The 13,339-nt window shown below is 41.9% G+C and overlaps 1 protein-coding gene across 11 annotated transcripts in view; it reads right to left on the reverse strand.

Moving 5' to 3' along the window:
- Positions 1–13,339, reverse strand: part of PDE1C (phosphodiesterase 1C) — a 376,897-nt gene that overhangs the window by 180,650 nt on the left and 182,908 nt on the right. For 7 of the 11 annotated variants that reach the window (XM_080383283.1, XM_080383281.1, XM_080383287.1 and 4 more), the window contains one exon: positions 4,503–4,529. The exons of the other annotated variants lie outside the window; for them this stretch is intronic. Coding sequence is in view for 6 of the 7 variants with exons in the window: in XM_080383281.1 (XP_080239407.1) it covers positions 4,503–4,529 (27 nt within the window). In the remaining variant the exon portion in view is untranslated. The remainder of the gene's footprint in view (positions 1–4,502; positions 4,530–13,339) is intronic. 11 annotated transcript variants of the gene reach the window in all.

Consider the following 13,339-nt stretch of genomic DNA (forward strand, 5'->3'; position numbering starts at 1 on the left):
GAGCCGAGGTCTCAGCACCCAAAAGGCTACAGTTTACAAAGTATTTTGATACATCAAGTCATGGATTCTGTGTGTGCTGCTGATTAATATACCAACCTTTAATGCATCCTACATTGCCAGAGTTGCTCAGATACTCAATATAAAGAAAAACTTGAGCTAAGCAGTATTATAATTACTTGAACAGCTTAAGGAATTAGGGGTATTTTTATTATTTCTAATTAAGATAACCTTGCAAAGTCAATAGATAAGCTGTGGAAATGAAATGGGTTCAGAACTAAGGACTAAGCATATTGTCAAATTAACTTGATGAATGCCAAGAGTTAATCAGGGCCACAGTGATGTTCTCAAGCACCAATAGCTGGAAGAGACAACCTAAGACCTCTGGAGGTCCCCTTCTGTCTACATTATTCTATCGATGGCAGTGACGGCTACCACCATATATAATGCCCTTACTAGACCATCAGCTTCCAGAGAGCACTGATGCATCATTCCAGTGAACAGCACTAAAGTACAAGATTAAACCCAGCACAGAGTTTTCCTTGCAGATTCTGGTCCTGAGTAAACCCCTAACTTAAAGATTACCTAGAATGAGACTTGCAAGGTAATAAATTTACCTGCATCTTGGAATAGTCCAAAAGAGACAGTGTATTACTTTAATCTAAAGAGGTGTCAGCATGAGTAATCCTGAAAATGACTATCAAGTAAAGTTTTGGGGAAAAAAATACTTTTCCATTTATTTTGTATGCAATACCATTCGTATATTTACAGTTTCATCACCTGTGCCATGCACTAAGATAATTTTTATTTTTTTTTTTTTTTTTTTTAAGGAAGAACAGGTTCACATTCATATTTTCCTCCAGGAGTATATTAGCTAAGTGCTGGACCAAACTTGAATTGAGAAGCACAGACATAGATGAGAAAGAATAGGAAAGCATGGGGAGGGGATGGAAAAGAAGATCTCTACTTATGAGTTACCTGCCTGATCATCTGGAGTAGAAGCCACAAAACTCTCATGGAAATTAGGGAAAGCTTGATGTTCTGGCCATGTGGTTTGCATCAGATGGCAACCTTTTTTAATTACAGTACAATCTTCTTTAAAGAAATCACATTAGTATTTTGCAGGGCCTATTAGGATACTTCTTTCAGAGTCCCAGCCATGGGTCAAAGATACTTCGGTTACATTGCCTTTTCTACTTTGTACTTCATATATAGCATTAACAGGTACTTAGCGGAATAAAATCCATCCATTCACGATGGATGGATAAAATATCAGGATTCTTTTCACTTGACTTTTATTTATAATGAGTTCACAGTAAAAGAAGCATTTGCGTATTAACAGAAAATTAAACTGCACAATTAACCAACATGCAGCTAAACTAAACCAGCACATACAGTTCTATGTTACTGGCAGAGTAAAAATGCAGGGCTGTGGATTGTAATGGAGGAAAACTTATGCAATGTAAACTAAGGCAGATTATTTATCTGACAAATCTTGAGAAGACAAATAGGACTTTAGTGAGCGCCTAGAAGTGCAAAACTGCCTGCACTGCCTGAATATCACCCATTCAGCAGACAAACTTAAGCTAGGAGGGGATTGCCAAGGGCTACTTGAAAAGCTCATTTCCCTTTTAATCTCCCAGGGAACAGAAGGTGCTAAGTATCTTTAGGATAATTGGGAGTCTCGACAGTCAAATGAAACGTGGCCAAGGTCTCAGGTGGTCCAGAAAAAGCAAAACCAGCCCAGAACCTGAAAGTTCAAGAGATTTTTGGCTTCCTGTCTAGTTCTCCCTTTTGCTGACTACCTCTCCAGTCACTATTTAATAAGCTATCTACTACTCACCCAAGGGGAACTAGATGGGATAATGATAGATGACCCAAGTTCTGATTAAATATCCTGCTTCTCTGGTAATGCTGTGATTAATCTACATCACAGTTCAGCAGTTCAAATGCAATTACTAGGTTGGGACTAATGAAATTAGGGATGTCTAGACAACTATGAAACTTCCAAGTTTATGAGGAAAACCATATCAATATATTATTGTTACAAAAGCATTTGAGTCAATTCAGTTAACAGAATGATCAATGTGAGACTCGGTGTCTGTCATTTCCAATTACAGTTATAGGATAGCTCAGATTTCACTCCAATTCTTTCTCCTCAAATTTTCTTGCATGTACCTCATCTTCCTTCCCAACAGGTCTGCACTCAGGGGAAACCATTTCTTTACACCGCAAGGTACAGAGGACAGCAGTGTTTCCACAGCTAAGTGCTGCTTACTATCACCTAGGCATTCTTAAGCGGTGACACTCCCCAAAGAGAAACGAAAGGAAGAAGATGCAAAAGCAAGCAAAAGATCCTTTCAGCTCAGCTGCCAGTCACCCTCCAGAGCCTGGTGACATAAGAACCACCAAGATCCGTTTTGAAAAAAACATAACAAAGGAAAGACAACAACCCCACCACAAATGAATGTGGGAAACAAAAGTGGAGACCTGAGTCAAGTCATCCGTTTCTCTTCACTGTTGGAATTACCGACTCAATAGAGAGATGCTACTTAAAACCAGCCTTTAAATGAACTGCTGTCCTACCGCTTCCCTTTGCTGGATGTTACACTTCTGCATCAGATGGCAGTATATGCAATATACCATCGTACCCTAATCATACAGCAGGTGGCAAATTCAACTCAGAAGCTTACTAGCCAGCTAATTTGCCCTAGGTGCTGGCAAAGAGCAGTTCCCAGCCACAGCAGCCACCCCGCTGCACTACACAGCCCTCCGGCCAGCAGCCAGCATCCGCTGCGCGAGGTTATCAGGAGTAGCTGTTCAACAACTGCTACGTGTCCGTCCCTGGGGTGGTCTCTTGCCTGCCGCAGAGCTCCCACCAGTTGTTAGACATGACAGGGCCACGTAGCCAGTCTGCCCAGCTGCTGCAGGGGTGCGCACCATCAGCCAGGCAGTAGGCACAGTGAGAGAGAAAAAAAAAAAAAAAGTTCAAAATCCCAAGAGGCACCAAACTTAACCCTGTAATGGTACATTTAAACAGGCTGATATATTCAATTCTCTGTTACGTTGTTGATACAAGTGTGTATTGGGCTTGTAGGAGCTTTTAACATACTTGATCTCTCTTTCAAAGCTTATGGAAAGTCTCCCATACAGAAGAGATGCTGAGCACAAGCCTCTCCGATGCTGTGGTTGTGTACACAGAAAACACAGCCAAATAAGAAACAGCACTCAGGGCAATGCAAGCAGTGCATGGGGGGACATACACACAGAGTGATCATTCATTCTGGAAACCACCCCAGCTCCTGAACAAATCCTCTTGCAGCAACTCAAGACCTCTGGCCAGAGACATGTTTGTGATTAATTAACAATCACGGCAGGGGCAAGGGAAACGGGAAAAAAAGTAGAGTCGCAAAAGTACTAGAGCACCAGTCCCACATTTAGGAAAACAAACGGGAGCCCTGTTCCCATGTCTCACACTACGCAATGCCCACCTGCAGAGTTCAGCACAGAAATCTCCAAATCAGTATTTTCCACTAAACTGTCATAGCTCAAACCCACATCATCCATGACTCAAGCCACCACACTTCAGTCTCCTGTGGCTGTGACACACAAGCACACACATAGCCTGTCCTGCCAATGCTGCATTGGAGTGATCATCTTCAGCACAGGGTGACAGCCAACAGGAAGGGTGGCTGTGATGTCTTACCCCATCACATCATCACGTTGGCTTATCTGCCAGCTCTCTCCATCATCACACAATATTAAAGGGCACATTCAGCAGAGCTGCAGGATTTCATCTTTAGGAAGCACTCTGCAGGAGTCTCAAATCCAGTTAAAGTCAACATGAACTAAAGATGCTCAGCACACCATGAGATTAAGTCACCAATTAATACTCCACATGCAGGGGAGGGGGAGTCAGCTCAGCACCAAAAACACTCTGTGCTGCAAAGTGCGTGCTTTGAAGCAACCAAGCACAAGGGCTCCAAAGGAAGAAAAATGAATCTGTCAAAGACCCCAACCGGGCCCCCCTCCTGCAAGGAGGCTGTAAGATAACTAGATCAGGTAGCTGTAATAGGGCCTGTTAATCAACAGGATCCCCCTTTTCCTTCAGTCTCCTGCAAAGGCACAGGTCATTAGCAACACTACAAGCCCACAGTCCATTTTGTTATTACAGCATGAGTAAGTGATAGGAGTTAGAACCAGCAGATCTTGCAGAGGGAACAGAATGACAATTATTAGGGTTTGACCTTCAAGGATAAATGTTTCTGTCCTTACTCAGGGAGAACTACCACTAGCATCAGAGGGGAGCACTACCGCTAGCAGCAGAGGGGACTTGGAGCAGTAGCAGCACAAGATGGACCTTCAAAGGGGGAACCAGTCAGTAGAACAGCATTTCCCTGGGAACAAAACCAATCTGGCAACAGGAAAGTCCTCCTTCAAACCCTCTAACAAAAAGAGACAGATGACTCACAAATACCTTCCAGTCCTCTGCGATTTACTCTTACCTCTGTGATGTTTTCTTGTATTTTCTCCTGCAGGAAAAGAACAAAATACAACTGAGATAAGAAGGCTCCACTAGTGAGGAGGAGAAAAGGAGAGAGTCGGAAATCAGCAGCAATAAAGCAAAGTCACTTCTGCCATGAGATTGCCCCAAACCTGATATAGCCACTCCCTTCTGCAAACCTCAGAGGTGGTTGCCACTAACTTCAGTAGAAAAAGGTGTGTGTTTCCCTGCATACACATCTTGCCCTTTCTTGTAAGACAGGGTTGCTGCAGCTAGGAAAGAATGAGTCACTACTCTAAATCACTTCACATCCAAGTGGCAGAAACTTACTTCTACTTAATAGCAGTAAAGTAGTTTTTATGTCTCCATGCAGCAGAGAAGTATGGCCTTATCCGTGGAGAGCCCGCTCAGATGGAGTGGTGGTGATGTGATACATCCAGCCACGTTGGATGTGGTTACTCAGTGGAAAACCCCAGTGGTTTTACAGCAGCCTTACTCTAAAAAGAAAATCTAGATCTTAGCAAGTTCTTTGCTCCACCAAATCCCAGATAACAGATCAGAGAGCTTCACTTCACTGCGCATATCTTGGGACTTAACTGTGCCCAGGACTAGGAAATGGCAAGAATGGATAAGCACCTCTTCTCCTCCCCAATCCTCACACCAAATCAATTGCAGCAAAGGCTGTAAATCTCTTTTTCATCTTAGCACAGTGGATTTTATCTTCTACAGCAGGCGATGACACAAGCTGCCAGTGCCCAAAGGTAATAATCATGATCCCTTCTGCACTGTTACCTATGTGGCTATACAGCCAGCTGCAGAGGTATTTCGGCACTGTATGTTGTCTGTGAGCTCCTGATCCTTTTCCAATGGCTTTGCACAGTGCCTGGAAAAATAGGGCATTGATTTCACTGGAGCTCAGCTCTGCTTTTGTTTTAAAGTAAACCAAACTATCTCTAAACTTCACAAGTAGTGATGGGAACTAGTCTCAGCGTGGACTGTGATGAGGAGTGCAAGATCAACGACCTGTCATTTAGCCACACACTCAGACGCCCCCCACCTTTTTGGTGAGTAGACAATATTGTTAGAATGGATGTGCTGCTATAAGCATCAAGCTCTGCTTTTTCATCTCTGATACAATTGCACATGGAAAATTGTGGCTAAGGCAGGCCCAGAAAACCCAACCAAGGGGCAATTTTTCTTAAAAATAAGAAGAAACATGGCAAAAAGGAATGTAGTGCTATTTTCTACTTAATAAGAAGCACAAATAATGGCTCCTGGCTGTCAAATGTTTCATCCAATATTACTTTTGGAAATCATACTTATGGCTTGTACCTGCTTCTGTATTCTGACCAGTTTGGAATCATAAAAATCCTACATATTTACTTTAAAAGAATTTAAGCATATTTCATTTGTGCTTTACTGTGTCAAGAATTACTTATTTAAACTTGAATAGATGCAAAGGAGTAAAGAGTAAACATTCACAGCATTATCGAGATTCTAGCATACTGGCAGTCAGGATGTTGACACATACAAGCAGAAGCCCATTTGGACATCTCTGATTCTAAGAGAATTTTTCATTTTTATTTCAGAAGGGTGAAAAGTAGAAATTTCATTTAGAAGAATTTAGATTTCAAAGTTTATATTCTGACAAATACAAAACTGCATTTGGAATTTCCTTCCAAAAAGAAAATGCTGAATACCCCCTACATACCTCATCAGCCATTCCAATACAGATTTATTAAAATATCTTGTTCTCAAGAAATCCAGATTTGTTTAAATTTTTATTTCTGCTATATAACTTTTAAATTTTACAATGAAGTGTCTTATGGGTGCATTCCAGCACTATCAGAACTATTTCTCCCTTTGTTGGTTAGTGACTTTCAGCTCCACATTTGAACAAAGATACCTTTTGTTGACTCCTGATTAGCCAAAACTTCCTTGTATATTTTGAAGAGGTGACTCAGCTTTGGGGTGCTTTTTTCATTTGACTAATAATATCACTTTTCCCATCAGTTACCCCTTTCATGCTTCTTTTACTCAAGAATATTTTTACTGCATTAGAAAACTGTATACTACCACAGATGACAGTACTAGAAAAAAAGCATTTGCCTAGTCACAGCAGTTTTAAAAAACTTATACACATTTTTTATTGCTGTTGTTTACTGTTTCCACACCTGCAGTCCAGTTACAGTCAAGGTTTACAGCTACCAAGTTTGTGACTTTATTTATAGACACTGAACTTACATGTTACAGTTGAAGAGAATGTAACTAAAGGAACCTGCATTTATAGATTCAGTACCCCTATTGCACGTGCTTACTTTATAAGAAACACCCCTAGCAGATTCCGATATCCAGCAAAAAAATTTCTGTACGCTTGAACTGCCAGAATTCAAAACCAAAGTCTAGTGATATTCACCAATACAATAAAAAGATGGTGTTGGTAATATAAAGATGTTTCCAAGTATAGCCTTCAGTTTGCTTTTAGAAACAATGTCAACAACTACCTGCTTTATGCTTGCTTACAAACCACGACTTACACCTGCCTGCTATTAAATGAGAGCACTGCAAACAAGGAAATTAAATAGTGCCTCTTCTAATCCCACAGCCAGCATCAGCTGTTGGCTGCAATCAGCAACCATGTGTGAATTAACAAGAGGAAACTGGAGGTTGGTGATGTGGGTTGGTTTGGTTGGGGTTTTTTTGTGGGGGGGGGGGTTGTTCAGTTATGTATTTTTAAAAAGATGTAGGATAAGCTATCCTGGTTTATCTCCCCAGAAGTCTATGCAAAGAGAAACTAGCTGCATATGCTCTGGGATAAACCTGGAAATGGAAACTCCTTCCATTCAAGTTATTTCTCTTTTCCAGGAGGGAAAAAATGAGACGTAAGGGAGGTGGTGTTGCAGCTCCCTCTACACCTGTGGGCCATCCTGTGCTCATGCCTGCAAGCGCCTTACTGGAATTACCAAATGTCTGTAAGTTCAGTTTCTTTTCCTGCTGCGCACGTGCCCAGCTAGCAATGCCACATCCATTCAAATCCTGTTCCCTGCTGTGGAATGTATTACTCATAGGTCTACATTTAGCTTACATTTTGTAAAAAAATTCGAACAAGATAGACTTTTTTTTTTTCGTGCTGAAGAGAATTAGCAGGTGACTCACACCAGGTAGGCCCTATATTAACAGCGTAAACTAGAAATAACTTCACTGAACTTAATGCAATTACACCTGCACGAGTGTAGTGTGAAGTGAGTCACTCCTAGTACAAGGCGACTGCTGGAGCCTAATGAAAATAAATCCAGTAAGAGTTTTAAAAATAGGCATTTTGTTTAGTTTTGATTGTTACAAAGTGGTGGGTAGGATGAAATTTTTGACTCAAATGAGATGAAGTCAACAAGAGAGTTGAGCCCACTATTTCAGTATCTGCTCTCCCGGGGACGAGTGAATCCTTCATGTGGCCAGAGGAACACCACAATATACTGACCCAACATAAAATTAGGACAGACTTTTGAAGGTATTTAAGTGCCAGTAAGACATAGCTAGCTACAGTTATACGGGCACTCAACTCCCTTTGAAATAAATAGATGTGCAAAATTTCTCTCTGTGCTTCGATGCCTGTCAACTTCTTCAAGGCCAAGTATCTGTTCCCAAGGTTTCATTTCTACCTCTGACATTTAAATCCAGTGCACCCTCAGGCAAATCGCTTTCTTCCTATATTTCCCCTTCAGACCTTTTCCCATTAGTTTGTTAGCTCTTCAGGGCTGTGGCTTTAGCTGTACGGGGGTTTACGCATCAATTTATGAACTGGGGCACAGCTGCGGCCCAAATAACACTAGTTTTGAGTCATTGAAAAAGGTCCCACTCTTCCTGTGCATCTAGAAACCTAGAGATGAAGAAATTTTAACAGAAACAAAAAAACCACCTGAATTTAGTAATGACATTCTCAGGCCTTACTCTTCTGAGAGGTGAGTTAATGCAACTGCGTAGGTATGGAGAGGAGTGAGGGTGGAGGGGTTGGGGGAATTAAGTAACTCTGCCAACTACTCTGTTTTTGCCCCATAATCATACAACTCAGAATTTCAACTACCTAGATGAATTGCTCTTTCACTCCTACACAGCCTCTGAAGAATTACCTAAACTACTTAAATTCTTGTACTCAAAATTGTGGCTTGGTTAACATGGTGTTATTCCACATTTATTCCACAGGGTCTGGTATTAATGGCATCTTTTCAGTAGATGGAGTAAAACTGTGGGTGAGGCAGAATAGGAAGATCTTTGCATAACTTCATCCCTAGAAACTTACACTAAAATCTGAAAGTTTATGAGCATCACACTCTGCTCACCCACTGCTGCTAGAGGTAGTTATACCTGCCCTTGGTAAAGTCTCTGCAGGCTTGTAACTTCAGTGCAGTGATCAGCCTTAGGGCACCAGCTGATGGACATGCTGTTAACAACCTGAAATACACGCAGGTGAGTGCAGATGACACTTTTCAGTGAGTTAATGCTTCCCAGCTCAGGAATGCCAAGTGCCACAAGCATGGCCTTAGCCTGCTGAGACCGGTGACTCAATTTTTGGGCTAAAGCTCAGAACTGGCCCTCACTGTGGCTTAATCTAACACATTTTTTATTTATTTTTTTTTTGCATGGCCACTGCAATAGGTTCAGAGGGCACACACAGCTGGTCACAGCAGTTTAGCAAGCCAGAGAGATCTTTTGAAGTCCTTAAAACCCAGCGGCCTCTGCTCTCCCCTTCGTACCACCAGCTGACAACGCACAAGTCTGGACCCAGCACAGTATGGGCTTTCAATCTGGATCTGCTCTTCGTGGTGAAAGAGAGGGCAACAACTTTTTAGGGCACTGAGAAACTAGCTGAAGTGGATCTGCTGTGGTGGTTTAAAGATACTACCCGCAGCCAGCAGCCCTGTGTGCAGCACCCTGCCGTGGGTCAGCACCCTCACAGCCCAGCTGGCAGGCACAAGCGCATCTCTGGGCATCAGCTGCTTCAGTACAAAGTTCAGCCTTTTGGCTTAAACTGCCAGCAATAGTGGCTTTCAGCAAGGATGCCAGGTTTTGTCCTGCCACAGCTGAGACACTGCTCCTTAACGCCCACTCTATGGTGGAGCCAGAGAGTAAAGAGAACCCACCAGGACATTGACTCCTCCAGCTGATGCATCGAGCCTCGTCAGAGCTGGCCTGCCATACCCTGATTTTTGCTGCTGACATTGGCAAACATGATCAGAGCCATGTGCATGAAAGGGAAACTCCTGCCTGAAGAGGAACATTTTACAAAAGCTACTTCTTCAGAGAAACCGCAGTTGTTAAAGAAAACAGTTGCCACAAGCATATATTTTAAATTAGTTATTCATAGGCTTGAGGAGAAAGAGGGACTTTTCCTCCTCTATATTTAGAAGCTTTATAATTAGCATGTTTAAGATGTGAGTAGGAGCTTAATCATCCATTAACAAAAGCACCCAACAATGTCTGTCCTTCTGCTGGTGTCCCACCATATCCACAGCTCACGCAAGCCAGGGCTATTTGTCTCTGCTTCCCTGCAGGGCTCCTCTCACTAGCTCATTTGGAAGTGCAGAGAGAAAGAACCACCTTACTGTCATGAAACATCTCCCTCGTAAGTAACATGGACAGTCTCACAGGTCTTCCCTTTCCTTTTCCCTTCCTTTCCTGCCAGAGCTGGGCTTCTGACATTAGAATAGGTGTTAAGATAACAATACCAAGAGCAAGCCACCAGTGAGATAAGCAATGACACTGGCAAAAGAGAAACACGTTTGTCTATAGGTCAAATCAGGAAGATTCTTCCTGCTCTTTCGTTACCCATCAGTGAATCTATGGTTTTAATGAATGACATCCTTCCCCTTCCTCTTTCTACAAGAGCTGACCACAACTCACGTTGACTCCTTTTGTTCCCAAATCCTTCCAGCTCATCTGTCCAGAGTCCCCCAGATTTCCCCTCAATGGCCACATCTAGGCAGGAGGATTAAGGGCATTTCCCAGCTCCCAAGCCCAGATGCCCTCTCTAGCTGTACCACAGTGGTGTAGCGGTTCATGCTGGGGGTAGCTACCATCCCCCTGTGCGTCACTCCCAGGGAAAGCTGGCTGGGGGCTCAGATCAAGCTATATTTTCTGACTGATGGGATCACTTAAACAAATTGAACATCTCTCCCAGCAGCTCGATATTCTGAATCATGCAGTGCATTACCAATTAATCGTCATCATCACAAGATTAGTGATGCATTTACATTACGTTACCAAAGCCTATATTAATAACCATGTATAAATCAATTCACAAAACCCCAACCTCACAGCACAGGCTACAGACCAGCATCTGTCAAAGCTCAGGATCCCATGGGAGCCCTGACCAGAACTCAGAAATATATTGAAATCACCAGACTTCAAAGGCTATGATGCCATCAACTCCTGCTAGGTTTTTAATTCCTTAATGGAAACAGGAAGACCAGCTTTCTTCTTTTACTCCAATTAAAAAAAAAAAAAAAAAAAAAGATAATTTATTTTTTCTTCCACTTGGGCTGTTTAGCAGAATACTGTGTTAAGTTAAAAACAACATGATCACAGAAACTAGTGACAGCAGAGGAGAAGAAACGGTAAAAAGCAGGTGAGGAGAGAAAGATTTCAGCTGGTACTTAAGATTTGATGGAGGGTTTATGTGGGATTTTTAAAAAACAAAAGCAGACATCTTAAACTGCACCCTGAACTACATGGGGCCACAGTGAAATCACAAAGACGATGAGGTAGTCATTTGTCTCACTTGAAGCAGACCAGAAGAGTCTGCATGCTCTGAAGCACAGGCGTGCACGGCACAGGCACGCAAAGACAAGAAGTGTTCACAACTTGAAACAGGTACGATGATTTCAGTAGAAATGGAGGCAAGACAGCTGAGGGGCACAACAGATCTACAGCCAAAAAAGGAAGGGAAAACATATCTTGACGACAAGAAGTACTGCTACAAAGTGGAAATGAAGCTTGTGCTCTATTCACAATCAGTAAATAATTTAAGTAAGTAATTCAAGGTCAGAAAATATCTTCATTGATTTTGCCCAAGGAAAATGCTGTTTTGATAAATTTTATCTGCTCTGGCTGACTCCATTGGATGTCACCAGTCTAGTTACCAAGTTTTCTGAAAAAGCAGGCAAAAAATAAACTTACAGCTTCATCTCCAAAGTGGATTGCAATAATTAGGAGATATGAACAATCAATCAATGTCTTTTGTGCTGCCTCTGCTTTTCTGTGACCTTTTGCCATAACAAGGCTCTTACCTGTGACCTAATAACCAGTTTCCCACTTGGACATTTGGGGTCTAGTGTGTTTACCGAGTGCACGTGAAGCAGAGCTGGAGAGGCAACATGTTTAATTTCTCATTACAGAAAAGCCTCTGTGATGGCACAGGAGGTAAGGAATTTCTTCTGCAGTACAAGCTCAAGGTAGCTGCAATCCCTTCTCTACCTTCTTAGTAAACAGTGAGTGGACAGAGCCTGAAGGTGTTACGGATGGGCATGGATATGATCTGAGAAGACTGATGTTAACAATACTATTATACTATAGGTTCCCGTAAGAGCTGATGACCTTAAATTGCACTCAAGTGCAAGTTTCTTCGTTGTTCACAGAACCACAGTGCTGAGCACCAATTCCCAAGCAAGGCAGGGACTGAAGTATGGGGACAGGGATGGAGAGAGGGGGAAAGGGAGGTGGTAAGGAGAGAATCACTCTCAAGATTTGCTCCTGCAGATAACGAGGATACAAATTATACAAATTACTTGACCCACTTGGCACTACAAACTCAACCATGGCTTGATCTTAACTCCCAAGGCTAGCGTAAAAGCAGTCACCTATTGACCTTGGGCAGGACCCTATACAGCTACAATACTTTTATTCAAGCAGGAGCATGAGAGGTGTATTAGTTAAAGGTATTTTCTTTTCCACTGGCATAAAGATGATCTATGACCAATTGTCATGATTTTGTTTAACTTCATTTCAACAAAAGGCAATCATGGCTTGCTCAAAATTTGATAGAAGAGGCAAGGTAACTGTTGCCTATCTTTCCATAGCACAGTACATATACCAAATGAGGAGAAAAAGCAGCATAGGAAAAGTTTACTTAATTGATCTGCACTGAATACTGTATGCAGGAAAGTTTTGGGCAAAACAGTCTGAGGTCCAAGGATCTGCAGGGAGCACTGTGAAACCTGCAGGGATAACTGAGCCCCCCAGCTTTGTCACCAAATGAAGTTTTCAGTAAGACCAAATCAGAAGGGCAAACTCAAATTCAGTACCAGAACTGCCCTGTACTGGGATTTTAATATGTTGGCATCTTAACTACAAAAGAATTCAGCAAATTTTGTTCTAAAAACTTCAAGAAATATTATTTCATTCATGTAGATTTTGTACAAGCCAGAACAATTACTGAAATCTTGAGGTTCTTCCTCTGTATTTACTGTTTTCCATTACTCCTCACATAAAACAAAAAACCCAGCCAAAACTATAAACAAAACCAAAAAACCTCTGCCACTTTAGCTGAAGAAAAATACAAAGTAAAAAGGGTCTGTTTCTGAAAATCTAACCCTTTGAAAAGAATATGATCTACTGTTCGTTCTGCTTTTTCTTATTACACAAGCAAACTCTCTTGTGCCTCACGCATCACGTTCTCAAAAAAAGTGTGTGCTCATAAAAATCCAGCTACAGGGAAGTACCTTTAAGGAAAATAAAGTACTGAGGTCTGGAAGGAATACAGAGCAGTTCTCAGTCCCATGCTTTTATAATAAAATAATTAAAAAAAAAAAAAAAGGGATCATCAAATCACCATAGTGTATCAGT

Source organism: Falco punctatus (genome assembly GCF_963210335.1).
Source record: "Falco punctatus genome assembly, chromosome: 4".
Lineage (NCBI taxonomy): Eukaryota > Metazoa > Chordata > Aves > Falconiformes > Falconidae > Falco > Falco punctatus.